Source organism: the organism of the source record quoted next, unplaced genomic scaffold (genome assembly GCF_019419815.1).
Source record: "Pyrus x bretschneideri cultivar Hongxiangsu unplaced genomic scaffold, Pyrus_bretschneideri_v1 Contig122, whole genome shotgun sequence".
Classification (NCBI taxonomy): Eukaryota; Viridiplantae; Streptophyta; class Magnoliopsida; order Rosales; family Rosaceae; genus Pyrus; species Pyrus x bretschneideri.
This window is the reverse complement of record NW_025999416.1, coordinates 516,915-541,084: the sequence shown is the minus strand read 5'-3', so window position 1 is coordinate 541,084 and position 24,170 is coordinate 516,915. Positions and strand designations below refer to the sequence as shown.

At 37.2% G+C, this 24,170-nt stretch overlaps 2 protein-coding genes across 2 annotated transcripts; both read left to right on the top strand.

Moving 5' to 3' along the window:
* Nucleotides 1-1,386: 1,386 nt before the first annotated feature.
* LOC103929367 (ribose-phosphate pyrophosphokinase 1-like) lies at nucleotides 1,387-8,117 on the top strand. The gene is made up of 9 exons (XM_048578554.1): nucleotides 1,387-1,693; nucleotides 1,840-2,019; nucleotides 3,391-3,639; nucleotides 4,108-4,251; nucleotides 4,657-4,824; nucleotides 5,623-5,692; nucleotides 6,745-6,826; nucleotides 7,350-7,509; nucleotides 7,814-8,117. The coding sequence occupies exons 1-9, from the start codon at nucleotides 1,577-1,579 to the stop codon at nucleotides 7,850-7,852; spliced, it is 1,209 nt and encodes a 402-aa protein (XP_048434511.1). The 5' UTR covers nucleotides 1,387-1,576; the 3' UTR covers nucleotides 7,853-8,117.
* A 4,531-nt stretch (nucleotides 8,118-12,648) lies between these two features.
* Nucleotides 12,649-17,210, top strand: LOC103929368 (WD-40 repeat-containing protein MSI1). Its single transcript, XM_009338559.3, has 6 exons — nucleotides 12,649-13,197; nucleotides 13,911-14,237; nucleotides 14,520-14,672; nucleotides 15,354-15,478; nucleotides 15,583-15,678; nucleotides 16,710-17,210. Exons 1-6 carry the CDS (start codon nucleotides 12,853-12,855, stop codon nucleotides 16,930-16,932), a joined length of 1,269 nt encoding a protein of 422 aa, XP_009336834.1. The 5' UTR covers nucleotides 12,649-12,852; the 3' UTR covers nucleotides 16,933-17,210.
* Nucleotides 17,211-24,170: the final 6,960 nt, after the last annotated feature.

Below are 24,170 nucleotides of genomic sequence, written 5' to 3'. Positions count from 1 at the left end.
AGGTATAGCTCTGCTCCAACAATTCGCCATTGGAAGGGTATCAAAGATGTATTGCGATACCTTCGTGGGACAATAGACATGGGTCTCTTCTACTCAAAGAACTCCACAGATGACCAGGTCCTTGTTGGATATGCAGATGCTGGCTTCCTCTCTGATCCGCATAAAGCCCGCTCACAAACTGGATATGTGTTTAAGAATGGAGATACAGCAATCTCATGGCGCTCAACCAAGCAAACATTAGTTGCTACATCTTCAAATCATTCAGAAATACTTGCTTTACATGAAGCAAGTCGTGAATGTTCTTGGTTAAGATCAATGATCCATCATATCCGGAATTCATGTGGTCTAACTTCGAAGACAGACAATCCAACTGTCATCCATGAAGATAATGCAGCCTGTGTTGCCCAAATGAAGGAAGGATTCATCAAGGGCGATAAGACTAAACACATATCTCCAAAATTTTTCAGTGCTCATGAGCTTCAGAAGGCTAAAGTTATTGAAGTCAGACAAATCCGTTCAAATGAAAATCTGGCAGACTTGTTCACCAAATCTCTACCAAAGTGCACATTTCAGAAGTTAGTGCAAGGCATCGGATTACGTCGACTTACCAAACAGCTAAATTTGGAGAATGTGGAATCAGGGGGAGAAACATATCAGGGGGAGTATCCATGATACATGCTTGTTGTACTCTTTTTCCTTCGATTAGGATTTTTCCCACTGGGTTTTTCCTATCAAGGTTTTAACGAGGCAACATAAGCATACTTGACACTATATCAACGATCCAGGAAAAGTTGTACTCTTTTTCCTTCGCTATGGATTTTTTTTCCCACTGGGTTTTTCCAAGCAAGGTTTTAACGAGGCAACTCATGTTGATATGTGGGCATCCAAGGGGGAGTGTTGAAAAGTCTTCTCAAACTTCTGTTGGCAATGAATGCCCACAAAGCTAAAGTCATCTGCATGGGCAAAGTTTTCAATGCCCATGCTGAATGAAAATGTCAGAGGAACGTTTTAAATTTCAAGATGCATTAACTGCATCAGTTCGAATTGCTCTATAAATAGAGCACTCCGCATGTAACAGAAATGAGATGAAGAAGAAATACAAGAGAGAAATATCAATAACATCATATATTCCTCTGCCTTTTAATATTTGTCTGTGCTATAGTTTTTGTGTGGCATTTTACATCTACCTTGCACCTACCACTTAAAAGGTTATCTCTCAAACTTTAACCCTTTTATAACACAAAGAGTTTTATGTATGTGCTATTTACATATTTTTTTTAGTTTTTGTCTTTTGTTCTTTTTTAAATTATTTGGTTGAAAATTTAAAAAAGATATGAGAAGTAACTACGGATTTCACACAATGGGGGCAACTAAATTAACTAATAGTGTTTCTCCCTTACATTACCCAATCCCGCAACTCGCAGCAGCAGCAGCAGCTGAGAAAAAACCAACAAACCTCCCACGCTACCACCACTCTTTCCCATGGCGACCAACTCTCTAAAACTATAACCCTAACCTCTCTCTCTCTCTCTCTCTCTCTCTCTCTCTCACTGATTGCTAACTCCAACTCCAAGAAATGGCGTCGCTGCTTCACACAGCGCCCCGGTCCTCTCTCGCTTCTCGCGACTCTCTACGCCATCGCACTTACCTCCCCAACTACTCGCGCTCTCAAATCCCCATCCTGAATTCCGTGGTAAGCCGCCGCAACCTTTTCGTTTTCTTGGTTCAAGAAATGCTTTAATTCTTGAATATTATCGCTAATTGGTTTCAAGTTTCAATTCGAGCGATATTTTGGATAATATGATTTGAAATTTGTTGGTTCTGAATAATGTATTGCAGAGGTGTGGTGTGGGAGAGCCTCTCAAGTACGCAAATGGAAAGCCGTGCGTTCCACTCCTCAGGAGTGAAGATTTGGTGCCGAATTTTTCGGACACGAAAACACATTTGGTGAATGAAATTAGCAAGAATGATACCAGGCTCAGAATCTTTTCCGGCACTGCGAACCCTGCGCTGTCTCAGGTTTAGCTTTATACAAATTTTAACATTTAAGTTTGTCTATGTTTGTTTTATTGAATGGTAATTTTATTATTCAAGGTCGACTTATTGAGTTTTAACAATTCATTTAGTGTTTTATGGATTGATATGATGTAGATGCTTAGATACGAAAAGTTTCGCGTGCGATTGTTTGATTTTTATATGTAGCGGAAATGAGAATGTTAATAGTTATGGGACGAGTTACTAGTAACAGCTTGAGGGACACCTGCTCAGGATAAGATAGGGGAAAGTAGATACCAAAAGTATCGCGTGCGATTCTTTGAGTTTTGGACCTTTTGGTTCTGCTGTAGTGTAGGAAGGACTTGGTAGAAGAGTTGTGAATCAGGGTTCACTTCTTTTTCATTGTTCATGTTTGTTGTGTTTCACTGATAATTTACAGTTGGAAACTCTCAGATTTACTTGTGAAAATATGAGGATAAAAAAACCCAAGGAAATTCATCCCTTGAAAAAAGAAAAAGAAAATGGTGATTTTGCAAAGGATTGCAATAAAAAATTGTGCAGGAAAACTGTCAGATTTCTATGTACTACTAGTTGACTTTATTTGGTTTTTCCTGAAAGTATGTAAGGAAACTGTTGGAAGGAGGTTATTGTGTTGGTGTAGTTTTCTGCTTTATATGTTTAGTTGTCAGTGCATTATGGTTAATAGTTATAATGACAAAGCTAGTGGGAAGAAGGTTTCATGAAAACAATCTAGATTCATGAAAATAATCGAAATTCATGAAAGCAAGCTAGTGTTTATTAGTTAGCGTGTTAAGATTTGTATGTACAAATGCTGTAGGTTATTGATTTTTTTTTTCGTTACAGGAATGCGTAGTACCATCAACTTCCAATATATTTCAAAATACACCATTCTTCCTCGTTTAAGTAATGATTTGAGTTTCCTCTGTTTCTATAGCTCATGGTGATAGTTATTTGCATTACCCATGATTTTGGTGTTCATATGTTTGGAAAATGCATCCTTGTCTAGGAAATATAAATTTGAAGAAAAAAAATCTTCAATCACAAAAATTCTCTGGGAAATATACTGTTGGTAGATTTTAGAAAAATAATCTCTTGAGAGAATGTTTTCTTGATTATGTCATTTGACTGAACGCAAAGAAGGGAAATTGTTTTTTTCTTTCCTTGTCTCTTAAGAAAACATTTCCTGACACACAAGCTGAAAAAATGCTCATATGTCCCAGGAAGTTGACCATTCAAACAAACATCAGAAAGTTTTTCTAATTAAGAAAACTTCTGCTTGGAACATTATTCCCCAAGGCAAACGTAGTCATAATGTATTGTAAACTTATTAACCATTTAGCACTGTGGTCTGACCAATTTTTTTTTATTTGATAGGAAATTGCTTGCTGCATGGGCCTGGAACTTGGAAGGATTAAGATCAAACGCTTTGCTGATGGAGAGATATATGTTCAGTTGCAAGAGAGTGTAAGAGGGTGTGATGTATATCTTGTGCAACCCACATGTCCTCCTGCAAATGAAAATCTTATGGAGCTTCTTGTCATGATTGATGCTTGTCGGAGGGCTTCAGCCAAGAATATCACTGCTGTGATTCCATATTTTGGCTATGCCAGGGCTGATAGAAAGGTAACTTCGTATTATCAGCAAGGACAGCTTTTCATCTTTGGTAAATTTGTACTTTCAGCATCAAAATATAGCTTAATGGTAATAGCTTATTCCTATTGTCCTAGTACAAAAATTCAATGAAGTATCTTGATGGAGAGTTATTACGAATATGCAAGTTAGATTGGTTAACTTGGAATTTAAGGTTTCTTAAGAAAGTTCAGGTCATTAACATTCAAATTGGATTCAAATATCATTTTTGCTTGAATTATTTCCGCAGATAGGTTGAGCTACACTATAGAATTATGAATAAGCAGAAGTTTAGAATGCTGAGTTGATAACATATATGCAAATGCATTCTGTAGTAAATTCCACAATGCCATAATTTTAGTTGAAATTGGTATGTAAACCAATTTTAGTTGAAATTGGTATGTAAACCAATTTTAAGTTCGAATTTGTTTTAATTATTATCTTAAATTGTTTTTGTTCCAGACTCAAGGGCGTGAATCTATTGCAGCCAAACTTGTTGCAAATTTGATTACAGAAGCAGGTGCAAATCGTGTTCTTGCATGTGATCTTCATTCTGGGCAGTCTATGGGATATTTTGATATTCCTGTGGATCATGTATATGGTCAGGTAATACCTGTAATACTATGCTCTATGCTCTCTTTTGTCTCATAATTCACGGACAGGGGGGTGTTGGACTCTTATAAGAATGTTACTTGGCCACCTGAATTAAAATCAAGTTGAAGTGACATAATATTTGTTAAATTGGCTGAAAGAGGTATTCCCTTGAATATATTTGTATCTGGACATCTTTTAAGGAAACAAATCTACAATGGTTTTGATAAAATTCATTATGCTTGATTTAAGCTGTTTAAAGTATATATGCTTATTTACGAGTTGTCCTAGGTTCTTCCCTCGACTTCTGAGAGGCATATGATTCTAAATACTGTTGATCATGAAGTTCGAATTGTTGGACATCTCCTCCTATGTGGTTCCCGTTCTTTATGACGTTTTTTTTTCCTTATGTCCTAACAGCCTGTGATACTTGATTATCTCGCCAGCAAGACTATATACTCTGATGATTTGGTAGTGGTCTCACCCGATGTTGGGGGTGTTGCTAGGGCTCGTGCTTTCGCGAAAAAATTATCTGATGCTCCTTTAGCCATTGTTGATAAAAGACGTCACGGGCACAATGTGGCGGAGGTACGATCTATTCAGATGGGATTGACAACTATCTGATTTACCTCCCATGTTTGTCTTGTTCTTTCATTATATTTGAAGTAACACATGAAATTGTTGGAAAGGTAAATTGTTGTGAAACCTGAATGTTTTCACAATCACATTGTCAAGCGATAAACCTGTGCAGACTGTGATGAACCAAGTTAATTTGAGGATGTTACATTTTCGAAAACAATCTGAAAAAGCTGTTACATAACTCTAAATTAAGTTACTTAAAACATCCGTTAATGCACAACCTCCACCTCCTGCAAATTACAACACATAATCTAGGAAGTCCGAATCAATGGTACAACACATAATTTTTGAAATCATTTAAAAACTACCCCTCCTTTCTTTGACATCATTTGTAGTGTCAGCTTATTTTATCTGGGATATTATTCTTTGACATAACTTCAGATATCTTATTGTTGTTCTAACTGCTGTTTAGCTCTGAATCCTGACATAGTGCCCGTGTTGCTACTTTACTGTGAGAACATGATGACTTGATTGCATTTCTGTCATCTTTATTCTTTACCAGGACATTAAACTCTATTCACCTGAGCTATTACCACTTTTCTCACCCCTTGTGCTTACACACTGAAAATTATTGTTGAATGTGCCACTGTTCTGACAAACCTTTCTTTCTTTTTCTTCTTCTGTCTCTCTTCTCTCACTTTAATCTATGTCACAAGAAAAGGACAGTCATTCACATATGCATAAGTTTATTTTTTGGGTTGCCACTGGAAACGTATATTGCAACTCATTTCTGTATGTCTTTTACAGGTGATGAATTTGATAGGTGATGTCAAGGGAAAAGTAGCAGTTATGGTGGATGACATGATTGACACAGCTGGTTAGTTTGTACATGCTCTAATCTGTTTACAAAATCGATCACATGGAGTACCAAGAATGATATTACATAATATAGAACATTAAGATAAGGATGACAAGCCTAGCTCGTGATGGTAAAGCTATTCTCTGGAGAAATCGTAATCAACAAAAGAGGATATTGCGTATGATGCAAATGTTATGGAAAATAGTTAAATTAGAAATAGGGGGTAACAGGGGCTGAAAAGAACTATATATCTCTCTTATACAAAGAAAGAAGTATATTTCAACCAATAGAAATTATAATAATAGTTTTTTCTGTGGATCGTAACCCTTGTCTTTTAACCCTAGGAAGTATTGCATTGTACTAGTTTAGATTTCATCTTCATAAATTTAACTTTTAAGGACATCTAACTGTAGATCATGATTGAAACAATTTTCCATTTTGACAGAGAATTTATGTGCACAGCATTTTAATTGTATCTTGTAGGTTTGGATAAGTGGGTTATTCCTTGTTTGATAGTCTTTTATGTGGGTTTAACTTGAAAGTTCGTGCATAAGCCTATACACGGGATATCTGACAGTCTTGAAATCATCAAATCTTTGAAAGATGCCAAGGGAAGTCATCCCTGTCGTGGCCCCTCAATTTTGACTGTATGTTCATTTCACGCTTGAGTGGGCCACATGCTGAGACCAGTGTGAAATGTGCCTGCAGTCAGCATGGGATAGTTGGCTCTTAGCACTGTTCCAAATCCAGTTATCGATTTACAATTTTGTACTTTTAAAGTCATTAGTGCAGGAGTTCTTGGTTGTGCATAAATAAATGCACAAAAATCCTTCTCGGTTATACAAAAGTCTTGTTTCATGAAACCAAAAGTTTGTTAACACAACCTGTCCTTCTAAATTTTAACCATCTTAGCTACAAATTCCACAAACAGTATTGACTCAGTGTCCAGGTTTTGAATTGATTGGTGTTATCATAATAGTTCCCTCTGTTATCAACTAGTCTTTGCAGTTATATCCTTGGTTGTTGCTCTTGTAAAAAAAAAGTATCATTGTTTTGCTGTTGGGTTGTAGGGACTATTACGAAAGGTGCCGCTTTACTACACCAAGAGGGTGCCAGGGAAGTCTATGCATGTTGTACACATGCGGTTTTTAGGTATGTGGAATTTCTGTGCATGAATCTCAGCTTTCACTCTTATAATATGACGTATGGAGAGCGTTTTGAAGCAGAGGCTATGATCTTAATAATATCCACGGGAACCAACTACCATTTTTCTTTTATAATCTTATTCGGTACATATTGGCTTGACTTGGACAGAGTGTGTCTTTAGCATAAAAGGCATGGCTTGCCCTAAGCAACCCGGTGATCGCAGGAAAACCCTCTGTGGAAACATAAGTGGTGTGAGTGTTTATCTTGCAATCCTCAGAACACAAATTAGTGGGAGTTTAATGCACTCGGCCATGTACACATCTGTCCAAACATGCATTGTGATTATGTGAAAGTATCAAATAGAATATCCACAATGTCACTTCTAGTTGATTGACATTTGAAGGAAAGAGTTTTAGGGCCCCTTTTTTTTTTTTGTTCATTCTCCCCTATTGTTATTTCTATGAGCCATTAGTCACTGTATACAGTAGCATGCTAGACTATTTACTTTTATCTGTTGTCTTTTTTTCAGCCCTCCTGCTATAGAGAGGCTGTCGAGCGGTTTGTTTCAAGAGGTGATCATAACAAATACCATTCCAGTGTCGGAGCAGAATTATTTTCCCCAGCTAACTGTCTTGTCAGTAGCGAATCTTCTGGGCGAGACCATATGGCGTGTTCATGATGACTGCTCTGTGAGTAGCATATACCAATAAAATTTGGTTAATACGAATATGAAAGAAATTAGTTCATTCTCCCCTGTTATATAAACAAACCCAATTGATTTGTTTGTTCGCATGTATTGGCGATTAGCCTTTATAGAAAACATTAATGGAAGCAGTTTTAAACCGTTTGGGTCATGTTTTAAACCATTTGGTTCTAGCTCTATACTTCCCCCCTTTAGGTCTTTTATTAATCAAATGTTTACATAGTTTTTACCATTTAAGTGGGGAAAACAATGCTGGATCACTGAGAGTTTTCGTTTTGAATTTTTCTCAGGGTGGCTATGAACCCTATTCCACCTTGGGCATTGATTGATCGAATTCATGGCGGTGTGCCCTCCCAGCTTCTGTTACTGCCGTATAGCTAGCTACCTTGTCGGAAACAGGATTGTCGATAGAAAAGTAAAGGTTTTCTAGAGAGAGATGCATGCTCCAGAGATTGTTGTTTCGGAACTTTATACGACTGAAGGTTGATGGTTTTGTGATAGAGAATCAGCATTGTTGTTGTTGTATGATATCACTGTTTGACGCTGTAAGTTGCCATTTTGTTGAGTAATCAGTCATATTCCGCTTACCTTACATATGATATACTCGAGTTTCTGCATTCGATCTTCCCTCAGTGTTAATAAGCACCCCAGATTCACCATTGAGAAACTGAGAAACCTCAATTTGTAATCCTCTCTGACGACCCCGCCACATAAGTCGGTGTTATTCACACCAACAACAGAAACAACACATCACTGCAGTTTTCATAGATGTCATTCTCATGCGACAGCGAAATCAACGGTTGGAAGAGGGACTTGGGATCGGAATGGTTAGACGAAGGGGAGAAGTTGAAGGGATGGTGGGTGGAGTCGAAGAAGTCGCCATGGTAGTCATGGTAGTCATGGCATGAAAGCTTCGCAGACTTGTTAAAGGGATTTGGTTACATGTTTAAAAAGAGATTTGGGTGTTTGGTTACAAAGATGCAAATTGTTAAGATAAATTCACGATGACATGTTCTTAAAAGGATAAATTGTACTCTTTTTTCTTTTTTTTTTTGGGAGAAAAAAAGGATAAATTATATTTTAATTCCCAAGTTTTGGATCAATTGAAATTATTATTAAGGGAGGGGAAGAGTTCTAAATTTTTACAATACTTAGAAGAGGGGGGGAGTTTTGAACACGAGACACATGAGTGGAAATTCAACATCCTATTCACTAGGATTGGACCATATGCAATTTTTTTTTTTTTAAAACATCAATTCCATGCATTTACTTACTTTTTCATTCATTACATATATCCGTTAAAAAATCTGTTAAGTTAACCGTTAAATGAGGACATGTTAACAGTGAATTTCACTTTTGTACTAACGTGGCTGCAAGGTTGGCCCTGAGCATAGGGGCCTATGCAAAACTTAGAAGGAGGCCCTTTATTTTTAATGCTATATTCTCTTTATTATTTATTATTTTTTTTAGTTTTGTTTTCGTGCAAAACTTAAATGGAGGTACTTTATTTTTTAATGATGTATTTTTTGTTATTTATTATTTTTTAATTTTGTTATTATAGGTTGGCAAACAAAAATTAAGTTTGTTTTAGTGAAATTGAGTGTTTCCTACCTTCAAAAGATCGTGAGTTCGAACCGGGTTGCATGTTTTTATGTATATTTCTCGGCTTAATAAGTTTATAAACTTACAAAACTTCAAAATAACAAAGCAAAACCACAACGAGCTGAACGTAGCTCATGCACGAAAAGGCAGAAAACCTAAACCACTGGCACTGGTAGAGAACTTTGGTATTATCTTGCACATTCTAATATATGTACACATGTATATGTGTGCATGTAAAGAAAATTAAAGGTATCTTCCGAATTGGGGACCCTGTGTGGTAGCACCTCTAAGCGCAGGACTAAAGAGTGTGTATTCAATTGCGATTCCAAGAGATTTAAATCCTTGATAAATTAATATGAGTTGACGTTGTTGGTTAGTAGAGGATTAGAATAGTGATAACTTGGAATATTAGTTGTTCGGTGGAATTATGAAATTAGTTTTAGATTGACGTCATAAAGTGATAGATTGATGTAAAGTTTTAGTTTCTCAGTTTTTGATTTAGTGGTGACTTCTTCAAAGAGGACAAAGAGGACTTAATTATTTTAGATTCGGAGATATAAGCAATGCAGGTATGAATTGATAAAAATACTTGGAAGAGTATTAAATTTAAGTTGAACCCCCTCAGGATATTTGAGATGGGATCTAAATACTTGATATTGATGACATAATATTTGGCACATGCACCCTACCTCAACTCCTTAATTTTCACTCTATTTTTTGCTGTATGGTTTGATTTTGAAGATATGCACAGTCGATTATAAATTATGAGCGGGAGTGAAGAGGGTGAAAGGGTGGGGGAGAAGGAGCTGGATGGGAAACGAAAAGGGAAGAGATGGAGAAAAAGGAGTAGAGATAGTTTGACTAAAGAAAAAGGGAGAGACAAAAACACTTCTAGAAAATAAGAGAAAGAAAAAAAAGACAAAGAAAAATAATTTTTATTAATTATCCTGCTATTCAGTACGAAACTACATCAAACACTTCACTAAGTTAGTCTTACTTAATCTATTTTAAGTTAATTCAGTCTGAAATAGTCCGGTGCAACAAATGCAACATAACTGTACTAAATTGGCTACCAAACCCATCCATCATAACATTGCACAATAATCTTTCACAATTATTAGTTCAACATATATTAATATCATATGTTTCAACTTTCATATATTAACAAAAATATCAATTTCACAACCCCAAAGTAATCACAACCACAACCCCAATATCCAGTACAGAATAATTCACAACCCCAATATAATTAATCCTAATCACAGTCCTAATAATTCACCCTCACAAATTGAAAACCCTAATTTAATTTCAAAATCCCCACATCGAAATCTTAATTACAAATCAAAATCCCCAAATCGAAAACCTAATTCCATTTCAGAGTCCCCAAATCAAAATGCTAATTCAATTTCAAAAACCACAATTTTGTAAAATTTTGAAACCCTAATCCCTATTTAAAATCCCAAATTGAAACCCTAATTAAACGAATTAGGGTAAAACTTCTACCTTCTATTGTGGGAATGGCCGTTAGAAGTGAAAATTCTCACCTTTATTTCATGAAGAGACTAAGAAGGAGAGGGAGAGAGATAGTTACTCTTCATTGTATGGTGTGTGGTGTGGTGTGGACAGAGGAGGAGAGACCCTTGGAGTTGAAAGAGAGCGTCGGTCGAAGTCAAGAGAGAAGGCGAAGTCGTCGATTCGAGTCCAGACAGAATAAAATTGAGATCAGGTCGAGAGAGAAGGGATTGATTGAACGGTTGAGATTAAATCTCAACTAATATGACAACGACAATAGTTTATAATCTTATAATATATTATATAATTTAAATGAGAATTGCTATTAGCACTTCAAAAAACTCATTTTAGACTCCTAACAAATAGGGCTGGTTCGGGTTGGGATCCCAATCCGAAATCCCTAACCTGAATCCCAAACCAAAACATTTCGAGATGTGATTTTATAATCCGAAACCAAACCGAAACTATTCATTTCTCGAAATTTGGGATTCTCGAAAGTGTTTCAGTATTTTTGGGTCACTTCGGGATTTTCTGATGCTGCTATGTTGCTAGAATTAGACAAGGAAAGCTCTACTATGGTCTATTTCCTTCTACAAAATTTCTATTTCAGATCTTCCTCAAGTCGTTTGAATATTAGTGAGAATGCTCCTGTAATTAACGTAGAACCATATCTTATACATTTTCCTTTGCAAAACATTTGGAGAGAAGATACTTTGACAAAACACATAGAACCATATCCTGCATGCAGGTCCTGCACTTACCCACCCTAATTTGAAAACCACAGTCCTCAAACCCTCACACATTCGATAAAATACTTAGAAATCAAGTTAATCAACATGAAATTTGACCCTAAACACTAAAGAACAAAACCCCAGTGAAAATCAGAAACCCTTACCTGGATTTTGGGACTCGATTGGTGTCAGATTCGAGTCTTCCTTTCTGCATTTGTGTGAGTCAATGGAGAAGCGGCATGGATTCGACGGAGGAGTGGAGCGGCGGGACTGTGAGTGAGACCGTGAGAGTGTCTGAGTGTGAGTGAGATTGTGAGAGAGACTGAGAGAGTCTGAGAGACCTAACAAATGATCTAACTCAATGGGCAGTTGGATTAGATCTTAACAAATCCAATGGTTCAAGTAATTTCTAATTAAAAATTAAAAATAAATAAATATATATATAATATTCGGTTCGTTTCGGGATTACCGAACGCTTTCAAAGCTGTGGTTGAATCCCAAACCGAAACTTTCGGGTACCGAATTTTTCGGGAAATTCGGTTCGGGCATTTTTCGGTCAAATTTTGGGATGGGTTCGGGACGATTTTCTGGAAAAAATTTCACCCCTACTAACAAGTGTATTTTTCTTTCTAATTATATTTGGAGTGCCAAATGAGATTTTTGGAGTGTTAATAACAATTCCCATTTGAATTAAAATATATATATATATATGTATGTATATACACACACACACACACACACACACCCTTTTATGCAAAGAGATTTTTTTTCAAAAAATGGTGATTAGGTGTGGGGCCCATTCCACATCGAACTTCAAAAATCCGAATCATCTATTTTATAAGTCTCGATTCATAGATCATTTTTGAAAAAATTCAAGTCAATCCGAAATCATTTGCTTATTTAATTACCAAGAAAAAATTTCATTGTTTCTTATATAATAAAGTATTTGTTAATTTTTTTTTAATCAAATTAGATGTCTTAAATATTTCCAATTTAACTAATATTTTACAAGAATAATCTATGAGATGCAATAGACGATTTGAATTCGATGTGTTGTGCCCCACAACCAATCCTCATTTTTATAAAAAAAAATTAGAATCCCCATCTTTTAAAGGCTTGTTGTATATGTATTCTTAAAATTGGATCGGTTCGATACTACCAAACTAACGGATATTAGATCCGATAACGTGCAAGAATTTTTTGGTTTCGATTACTGAGAGGTTTGATGTTATCGGTTCGGTTTTTTTTGGAGCTGAGTTAGGTACGAATCGGTCGATTTTTTCCAGCCGTACCAAAGACCCGCCAGCAAAGCCCAACATCTCTCTACTTCTCCAAACTTCTAAACACTCTCCCTCTTATCACTCGCTCCTCAAACCCTCCATTTAGGGTTTGTTTGCGCCAAATTCCCGCCAAGAACCTATACTTCAGATTCAACAATTTTCTCGAGAAAATCCGAGAATTTCCGAGAAAGTGAAAGGAAAAGCATGGGCAAAGACGACGAAGAAATGAGGGGAGAGATAGAGGAGCGGTTGATAAACGAGGAGTACAAGATATGGAAGAAGAACACTCCGTTTTTGTACGATCTGGTCATAACCCATGCCCTAGAATGGCCATCGCTTACTGTGGAGTGGCTTCCCGACCGAGAGGAGCCTCCGGGGAAGGACTATTCGGTGCAGAAGATGATTTTGGGGACCCACACCTCCGAGAACGAGCCGAATTACCTTATGCTCGCTCAGGTTCAGCTGCCGTTGGAGGACGCCGAGAACGATGCGCGGCATTATGATGATGATCGAGCTGAGGTTGGGGGTTTCGGTTGCGCCAACGGAAAGGTAATGCTTGATTTTGTGGTCTGAGTTGTTAATTTTGGCGGTGAAGAACATGAACAATTCGTACTGATTTGTTAAAGACTTCAAATTTGGGGGTTTTGGATTGCGGGCCTGTTCGGGGGTGTAGAGAAAGTGCTAGGAAATCCTATAAATTTTGAATCTTTTTTTGTCCGAAATTCTGTCATGTTTGTTAGAGATAAAAAGCAATTACTGGAATCTAAATCAATTGTAAACTTGAAAGAAAATGGAAAATTTCATTATGTTTTAGTCATTACTAAAGTTTGATTTTTAGAAGAAGTTGTTCTATGAGTAAAATAAAGGAAGAATTGAATAGAAACGAAATTGGGTGTGTCCGAAAACGAGAAAACACACCCGCTTTCTGAATTGTGTTCCAAGTTGACTCCAGAAGACAGGATTGCACCTGTTTGAATAACAAAGGTACTACTGGCTATTGGTATAACCGTCCCTAGAATTACAGAACCAAAAACATTGTCTATTAGCGAGTGGTTCATGCTCTGGTTGGGATTCATTACAGGTCCAAAAGCATTGTCTATTAGCAAGTGGTTCATGCTCTGGTCGGGATTCATGAGCTGCCCGCAGCCCATATGACACTCTAATAACTGAACCGGAGTACCGTCGTTTGGCATATGATGTAGAGATCTGTATCATTCTGTGTCTAAATGGACTCAAGTATGTGGTCTTACATTTTCTTGCAGGTGCAAATAATCCAGCAAATAAATCATGATGGAGAGGTTAATCGGGCTCGTTATATGCCTCAGAATCCATTTATTATTGCCACAAAGACTGTCAATGCTGAAGTTTTTGTGTTCGATTATAGCAAACATCCATCTAAGCCTCCCATAGATGGTGCATGCAGTCCTGATTTGAGGCTGAGGGGCCACAGCACTGAAGGATATGGTTTGTCGTGGAGTAAGTTCAAGCAGGGTCATTTACTCAGTGGTTCTGATGATGCTCAGATATGCCTATGGGATATTAATGCGACTGCTAAGAACAAAACCCTTGAAGCTATGCAGATATTTAAGGTATGCCTCGACATCTATGTATGTAGAGATATGAACTTATCAAAGCATGTGTGAAATTGTAATATAGATGATTGTGCACAGATGTTGCTATTATTTAATTTAAAGAAAAAGCTACAATTTCATGTGTACCAGAGGAAGGCTATCATTAAACATGACGGCTGCGGTGTGTTGATTTGGATGCAATAAGATAGCACTTCATAGGAAAATACTTGTATATAGTTGCTACTGTTCTGCATCTTATATGTAAAAGCTTTCTGTTGTTTGAAATGGTTACTGGATTAGGTTCATGAAGGTGTAGTAGAAGATGTAGCATGGCATTTGAGGCATGAAAACTTATTTGGTTCTGTTGGCGATGATCAATACCTTCTTATATGGGATCTCCGGACTCCATCAGTTACCAAGCCTGTCCAATCTGTAGTTGCTCATCAAAGTGAGGTGAGTGATGTGAATATTCTCTTGTTGGTACAGATAAGTTATATTTATGCATCTAACATTTAAACATCAATCTTGGTACATTCAGGCCTGTTCATGTATTATTTGTGTTCTAATATTTGAATTTATATGTTTTGATTGCTGTAAATTAGTGCCCTTAGCTGATCAGTACTGTAATTTGGTTAAATTGAAAAGCATGGTGATAATCTGGAGATATTTTGTGGAACCCGGAGGGATTGAGACAACAATAGCTATTCAGGAAAGCTAGGATGCCAGCTTTAACCTATAATTATTGACATTTCTGTAATAAAAAGGGAAAATTTGAATTAGTGACATTTCGGCACTACTTAGATAGCTTGGTCAATTTGTTGCAATGAAATTTAACCTTATTGCAGGGTTGTGGGATCCTAATTGAAACAAGAGCATGCAATCATTGTTGAGATAGTTATGCTGTATTTAGATGTGAATCATCTTTGTGGGCAAAGGTCTCTCCTGTGATTTTCTTCTAGACTCTCGAGCTCCTAACTTTGTGTAGAACAATATATCCGTTACACTTTTGCAAATTTGTGAGGTTTATAGTTTTCTTTATCTGATATTGTAATGGGTTAGTTCTTTACATGAATATTTATCGTTAGAAAGTTGGGACAATTATGGAGTAGTTTGTTTATGTGATATTTTTTTCAGGTTAACTGTTTGGCTTTCAATCCCTTCAATGAATGGGTTGTTGCAACTGGATCAACTGACAAAACTGTTAAGTTGTTCGATCTACGCAAAATCAATACTGCACTCCACACCTTTGATTGTCATAAGTAAGGATCCTCCCCTGGATGTCATAAGTTTGGACGTTCTAATTTATCTTAGCTGCAATCCCTCTATTGATCTGATATCAAATGTTTTTTCCATGGTGTTTCAGGGAGGAGGTTTTCCAAGTTGGTTGGAATCCAAAGAATGAAACTATCTTAGCTTCTTGTTGTCTTGGTAGGAGACTCATGGTGTGGGATCTTAGCAGGTATTCCTTGAATAACCCATTTTCATATTTTATTTTTGTTATACAAGGAAAGGCGATCTCCACTCCAACTTGTTCTATACTAACAGAAATCAAAATGTTTCAAGTGCCTGTTCTGGTGAAAGCATTTAGGCTATGGCTCTAGATTAGTGGTTTAGTTGGGAAACCAGATAGTAAGAGCTTCAATAGATGCATGACGAAAATAATTCAGTGGAGCCTTAAAGCATCATACAGAAGTATGGGTTTTAGGCATCTGACCACATGGAGGGATCATCTCTTAACAGTTGAAGTGCCACGTATATTTGAGCAGGCACTTACAGCCGGGCTTGTCCAAGCTTGCTGGTTATTCATGGTCCTAACCAAAAAGAGTAGCCAAACTAAAATATAAGTGCACATAAAACAGAAGCCTTGAGTTAATGAAGCCAATGGAGACCTCAGATTAGAAGACTAAGATATGGTTGGCCACACAATAACAAATATCCTTGTGCCAATTCCTCTTGAATATTTCATCTGATCTCACAATTGATGTTTCAGCAAATTTTTTGTCATAAGCATCAATAAATGTTTTTCAATACAACAAAGAAACCCCATGGAAACAAAATTTAGAAGTGATACTGGCAAAACCAGGGGTATGGAGGACTATTTTAGAGAGAGAGAAAAGGGGGGGGGGGGGTGGAAACCTGTCATGGTCAATACCATTAAGCCAGTTCTGCCCCTCACATGTTGTCCCAATTCACAATGCTACAAGAACAAAGATTTTGTTACTAGTGGTATGATAGCTTAAATATGAGGAATTCCAGGATATACGTATATGTGTCTTTGCCGTGTGTTTCTTCTAATTTTTGGATTTAACTGATGTGTTCAGAGTTGTGTCTTTTTGTGCTTAATTTGTAATAAAGAGAGAATCTTCGGACATGGGTTGAATAAGCATCCACACCTGTATAATTATGATGTCCTAGTAACTAGTTTTGATCATTGTGTACTATATATTATATTTGCATGAGAGCAAATCTTAACCTAGATGTCTTTTACAGAATCGATGAAGAGCAGACACCCGAGGATGCAGAAGATGGCCCCCCAGAGTTGCTTTTTATTCATGGGGGTCACACCAGCAAAATATCTGATTTTTCGTGGAACCCCTGTGAAGATTGGGTTATTTCTAGCGTCGCTGAAGATAACATACTCCAAATATGGCAGATGGCAGAGAACATTTACCATGACGAAGATGATTTACCTGAAGAACCGGCAAAGCCCTAGTGTAATTTCCAATACTTAGCCAAATGTAGTCGGTAGAAGCTAATTAGGGAAGGGGGCATGCAGCACGCTTTGTTTATTTATGTTTATCTGTAATTTTCTTATTTTCTGACCCATGCTTAGAAGCTAATTGAGGATTTGTGTTTTCTTTACCTAGTCCGACGAGCGATGTATTTGACCCATGCTTAGTAATTATATGCAGTACTCCGGCATGGAAGTAATTTTCCAGTGAAACTTTGTACTATTTTTCGGTCCAGTGAAAAACCAAGTCTGCATTTTAAGAGATGGTTTTCCATGAAGCACCAAGTACTTCCTAGTTTGCATAAGCACATTTTTATCCATTTCTGTCGAAATGCTGGCATGGTTTGTGGTTATTTGAAAGTGCTTTTTGAGAAAATCTCAAAGTGCTTCCAGCATTCCACCAAACTGTTGTTGGGTATGTTGTCTCATTTTATTTTTTATTTTTTATAGTGTAGTCCAACATTTTCCTATGGTCTTAGAAAAGATAAAAAGGTTTTCAGTGCCATTTTGGGCTTGCATTCCAAGTTCAGCATGGATTATGTGCATGCAGTAATGAGTAATTGATAGAAACATGATCGCGATTTACACTCCGTTACTTTGGAGTTAGAATAAAAATGCAAGAAACTTGTAGCTTAAGTGGTTAAAAGCGTTTTGCTCCTGTACCCGAGTCCTCAGTTCAACTACCCTCTCCTGCAATATTGCTCGTGTAAATGAAAGTAGAATAAAAATAAATAGGAAATATTGGAATGTAGATGAATTAGAAGATACTTCAAAAGAAACATTACAGATTTAAGACTCAAAGACAAATCCTTGCCACCTTATAATAAATTTATTAAAACCATAGTTAAACGCTCAATTATACCTCAGACACATTTTTTATTTATTTTTTAAAATTTGTTTGCTCTTCTTTGAGGTCCAAAATTCGACATGATTTAATTTTAATTCCTCCTTCATCTATATATATATATATATATATATATATATAATGGTGGGACAAATTCAACTACTAAAAAATTATTGATCTAGTTCGTGCAGAATTTCCCCAGAGTTCGTCCCCAACAATTGCTGCATCTTCTTCGCAGGCCTTGCCAGACACTCAGCAATTTCCTGAACTCCCGAAAGCTCAAAAACCAGTTCAATCTCTATCAGACATTAGTCCATCCTCCTCCCTCAAAGGAAAATCCAAGTCAGCCAAATCCTCTAGCTCAAAGAAAGAAAAATCTTCAAAGACTACCCAGCTTCTGAACTTGGCCCAACAGCTCATGGCCGAAGCAGCAATGCTCCAGAAAAAGAAAGGTTCCGATTCGGACTCAGACGCTTCTGATGTAGGGTCTCAGCCTCCTGCCAATTGGGCTGATCAAGTGGACCTTCAAGACGCACAAGATCCGTTTGATTTTTGAAACTGCTTTATTTGCCCATGTGATTGTGTCAGCCAAATAACATCATCAGCAGTAGTTGCTTTCATCTCTTCCGCAAAAGACAAGGATATATATATATATATATATATATATATATAGTAGGGTGAAGTGCCGATTTAGTCCCTAAACTATCATCTCATTGAAAACTGGATCCCTGAATTATTTTTTTGGTAAAATAAGTCCCTAAATTCATTAAAAAATTGTTAATTTCATCCCTACACTCTGTTATCTAATTTTTTGTCAACTTAAGTCACCTAACACACTTTAGAGTGTAATACTGTCATTTTCTCGCCTATAAAACCTTAACATTTCATATAGGTTGCGAATCTAACATCTAATTTACTCCCCAAAGTTAACTCCATCCACTATTTATTTATGTAAATTTACTAATCTACCATCGAATGTGTATCACATGCAAGTAATGTGACTTAAATTAACGGAAAAATGAAAATGGTAGCTTCGAATCTAATATTAGGGATGTAATTTACAGATTTTTATAATTCAAGGACTGATTTTTCTGAAAACAAGTAGTTGAGAAACCTAATTTTCACTTAGGTAATAATTCAAGGACTAAATTGGCAGTTCACTTATATAGTATATTTACAATTAAGACTCAATTTAACATATATTTCATCTCCCGCGTTACCTTTTTTATTTTTTATTTTTTTCCAAATGTATGCTCTTTAAAAAAAATTACTATTAGTAAGAGGAGGGGAAAATATTTGAATCTATTACATACTATAGAGGGAGTTTCGTATACTCGATGCATGTGTAGAATCCAACACCCTACCTAGGGGCGGATCCACTGTTGAACCAGGTTGGTCCTAGGACCACCCAAACGTCTGAAGAAGTGCATGTGAGAACCTCTAAGGAGTACCGGACATGTGGTGGAAGAGAGAATACCACCATGGCTATGCTGTTTTTGGATCTTGGTTACAATGAAGAAGAAAGACTTTTCTCTTCATTTATGATGTGACCAACTCTCACTTTTTTAAAAAAAATTTGTTGTCTGTGCCACCCTAGCATTTTAATTAGCAAAGGGATGATATATTACTCAACCAATATTTTTATACCATATGTTTGACAACATTATTATTTTTTTTAAATTCCTATAAATTCATATGATCTCTGAAAAGTATTTCGTAATGTACTATAAACTTGTAGTCACTTGCATTTTCATCTCATACCATCAAATTCATTATATTACTAAAGCAAAAGTTCTTTTTTTCTTTTTTTTTTTGGTGTGTTCTATGTTGAATAATAAACCTAATCAAAATAATAAACCTTAAATTCTCAATATAAGTATAGTTTTTTTTTTTTTTTTTTTCTAAGTGTAAATAAGCACTTACTTATATGATACATAGTAAGTTTGTTTAAATCTACCTAGTCAACCTAGTCCATTGTCTAGACTCTGTCTAGGTGCATAGGTGCCAGGGCCGGCCCTGAAAATTTGGGGGCCCTAGGCGAGCCTTCGAAGTGGGGCCCTAGAGTTCTCTAACTCCCCACACTTTGTACATTGACATGTGTAAAAAAAAATTCACTAAATACACGAAAAGTCTATTTCTGCATCAAATATTATTAAAAATTAATATAAAAAAAAGAATAAAAATATACAAACATTACTCAAATATTACATGTCTCACGTTTTTAGATGCAAATGCACTTATTAAGTTTACATAATCTAATTTTTCAACCAATTCAAACCGAAAGAGAAGTCCTTACCCAGTACGCCAAATTCCAATCATTTTTCTATTGTTACAATGTTACTTATTACATTCAATAAATGAACGAATGGTTGGATTACAGAGACAACATCGTACAACTAGGGAAAATACTAGAGTGAAGAGGATAGTAATTTTCATATACAAACTTAGGCGGACAAGGCGGATTTGAATAATTTATTATATCTTATATAAACTAATTAATTTGAACATTAAATAATGTCATTTTTCAAAAAGGTGAGAGTTTTAACCTTTTAGGTACATAATAAAGATATATGTGGTGTGATCTTAAAATAGGGTAATCAAACCTCATAAAAATAAATATAAAGGTGATATTCAAGAGAGAAGCAAAAAAGAAAAGTAAAAATAAGATGGTGGGACTATTTAAAAGGGAGAAGACGTGCATCTATAAAAAAAGATGGTGACACCATTTTAAGTAAAATCGTGTAATTAAAATGATGTTGGGAATAGGGTTGTCTTCTTCCTCGCGCGAGGCTGACCTTGCAACAAAAGATTACTAGATTTTGGCATTTACATATAAGCCTGCATAGCTCCCATCTATCTTCGTCCAGACTTGCATGGTTCTGCCTAAAAATTAGGGGCCCTTCTGAAGTAGGGGTGTTCGGGCGAAGATTTCTCCAGAGAGGGCTCCTCGGCTCTCAGCAAAGCTTCCTAAGGGATTGGCACTTTGGATGTGTAGTCGGGCTCTTGCCTGCTAATGTGCTACAAGAAGAGGATAAAGTTAGTTTTGAAAGGTGCCTTTGTAGGACCTTAGGTGTAGGCCTTGAGGCTCGCAATCAAAACTAACCAAGTGATAGGCATGCCAGTGCTATCTCAATATAGCAGATGTAGAACAAGATTGTATTTAGTCGATTACTTGCGCCCTAAGTTACTTGAACTTCTTCTTATCAAAGGATAGTCGTGGATGAGTTAAGTCCACATTAAGTTCTTTTTCTTGCCTTGCGAACAAGGACTTTTAGTTCATAGTCTTGTATGTTCGAATGGAGGGAGTCCAGATCCCTTTAAGTCATTTACTTGGTTCTTGATTGCTTTTAATGATAGCATGTCCATTAAACTAACCAGATCCAAATGCAAATGAAACTCTTATAATGGGAAAACTGATGGGAATGACTTGAATACATGCTAGAGAAGACATTAAGCAGTAGATCTATTAACTTATAAAACAAACAAAGAGCTTTGAGCAAGATTCACCTTGTCGGGCAAGGTTGAACTTCTTGCAATCACTTTTCTTTTGAGTTTATGGGGTTTATTCGTTAAAAAGGGATGGATGGTAAACAAGTTTACATAAGGGAATCGATATTACGCCACTAGGAGTGATAACAGAGCTTTAAACTAGACAAAAGATGGATTTTGTAGCGAATGGTCTTGAAAAGGACTGAGATCTAGGCTGATTACAACTTTTAGATGCAAATCTAGCTTAAGAGTAGAGTTTGTATCTTTGTTTGTTTGTTTGGTTAAGTTTCCTTGTCTCTGGGGCTTCTTCCTTCTTTTATAGGCAGATTAGCTCGACTGCAGTGAGTTTGCTCTTGCTTGAAAGCACTTGGAAGGTAGTGAGTCATCAAATTTTTAATGGTATTGCCACTGAAATATGCTTTTTGGCTGATTGTGAGTTAGTGCCCATCACTTGACATTTAAATCATAGGCACATGGCTTATGCATTAATGGGAAGACGCCCATTTGTCTCTAGGCTTAATGCTGGGCTTCGGGCAAGTCTTCTTTTAATCGGCATCATTGGGCTTCCACATACTTACAGCCCAAGGTTCAAATATTAACCCAAACAGTGCCCCCTTCAATCGTTGTTGAGCTTGAAAACCGAGGCATAAATAATGATTGAATAGTCGTTGCACGCATTTGCTTGGAACTTGCGCCATTTAAAGCAACCGTTGGTTAACAAAACCTTTGCACTAACCCACGAACTCCACCGTTAAGTAACCACTTATTATATAACCCTTACTTAACCTCTTCAGCAAAGCACTATAGCCATTCCAAGCCTTTGAATTCCTAGAACTTCCCAGAATTCTCACAACCTTTACAATATCCGGAAAATCCTCTTTGCTTTCTGAGTCTCCTTTAACTCTACTCAATGGCACCTAAAGCTGCTCGAACCCAATCTCTATGCGAGACTAGTGAGGGAATTTCCACTATGTGCCGTCTTCTCAGTGGCCTTCATCGTCCTCGGGCAGGCCTGCACGCTGAACTTTTCTTTGAGGAGGGATGAGTGCATTCTTTGGGACCTGTATGGACTTCTCAGGTCCTAATGGCTATTGAAAATAATATGCCCAAGGAGAAATAGTTTACCCAAAACCCATTTCAGGCCAAATTGGGCATTTCATCTTCCAAATCGTTGAACCACCACCGCAGGTTTCCTCTGATGAAGGATGAGGCATGGACACAATGGATTAATGAGCTCAAGCCCATTTTTAAGCAAAAATGGATGAAAAATGGAATTTATGAGCTAATAATGCTTTCTAAGACCGCGGTTATTACTAAGCCTGAACTTCTTACAACGGTTATTCTCTTTTAGAACTCAAGCACTAATACCTTTGACTTTAGAATGAGCCCCATGTCCCCGACCATCTTGGATATGGTGCAAGTCTTCGGGCAGGATCATAGATGTTACCCACGATTGAGCTCATCCCTCTCGTCTAATTGCTGAAAGCTCGAACAGCTCTGCCCCCTTTCTTAAAATGGAATATAATTCTTTTATCTTCAAGAGTTATGGGACCTCATTCACTGGTTTTATCCCATTTGTAAAGAATGAATTTGGCCCCTCTTCTTACATAGCTAACAGAGATCAGGAGCACATGTCTTTCTTCATCTACTGGCTCAACAAACATATCTTCCCCAATAAGTCCAAAGGAGTGAAGGTTGAATGGATTCTTTTGGTGGAAGCTATTCACAATTTTGATGATGTGGCCACGGGTCCATTCCTCATCTCTCACCTCTATCATCTTCTTTTCGAGATAACATGGGGAAAACCATTTGAGACTAACCTGAATGGACCTGTTTGGATGATCTAATTATGGCTTCAATGGTACTTCCCTGAGCTTTGGGCTCCCAATCTTGAATTCCCCAAAGGAGTGGCCCCTGCCCGAATTCTGGCTGAAGCCTCTCATACAAATCTTTCCACATTATGTTGTCTGTACTTCTTCAGAGTCTATAGGACTCGAGCAGACCTGGAGTGGGGTGCTTCAGTCTTAAGGAGATACCCTTGGTTCAGTGACCAAGCTTTTCAGGATGTTTTTAAAGAAGATGTTAGTACCTATTGTAGAGAGAGATTTATCAACTGCATCCAGTTAAGGGATTTGGCTTAGGGTGTGAGGAGTCACTGCTAGAAGCGCGGGCTAGAAGTCTATCACCCAAACTTCTGTAGCTGGCAGTTAGGCTTTAAACAAGTTATCCCGGTGACCTTCTTTGACTTCGCTCAATGTGGCACCTCCTGCTGTCTTCATTCTCCACTCGAAGCTACTTTCTAAGCTGCTCGACGCAGTCTTGAGGTCATGAGCAAAGTCACCCGAAAGCCTATGACTCTTAATTTCGAATGTACTTCAAGCTTTGCTTCTTGGTGGGAGACAAAGTGGATCAAAAGTATGGAGGAGATTTGCATGAAGCCCATGATCACCTCTTCAAACATCTCTCTATCAAGTCCTATCCAAAGCCAACTGAGCTTGAAGATTGGAAGAAAATGATTTATCAGAACAATCAACTCCTTCTGATAGGTATTTTTTACTCTTTTAACTTGAAACTTTCATAAATCTATCATCTCTAATCCTTTTCCATGGTTTCTTTGTACTTGCAGCTCAACAACCCTGCAAGGGTTGTCATCGGGCAAGATGAAGATGTTACAGACGCCTTCATTCTCCAAGAAGCCATAGCTGAAGTAAAAAGGCAAGGTGCTAGAAAAGGCATAAATATCTCCGAGTTGCTTCGATACTCTGAAGGTGAGGAAGAACCTGTAGTTGAGCATCCGGTTGCACATCGGACTCGGGCAACGGTAGTAGAGACTTTAGAGTCTGAGCCCGAAGAATGGCCAGTTCTAACAAAGAAAAGGACGAGGGCA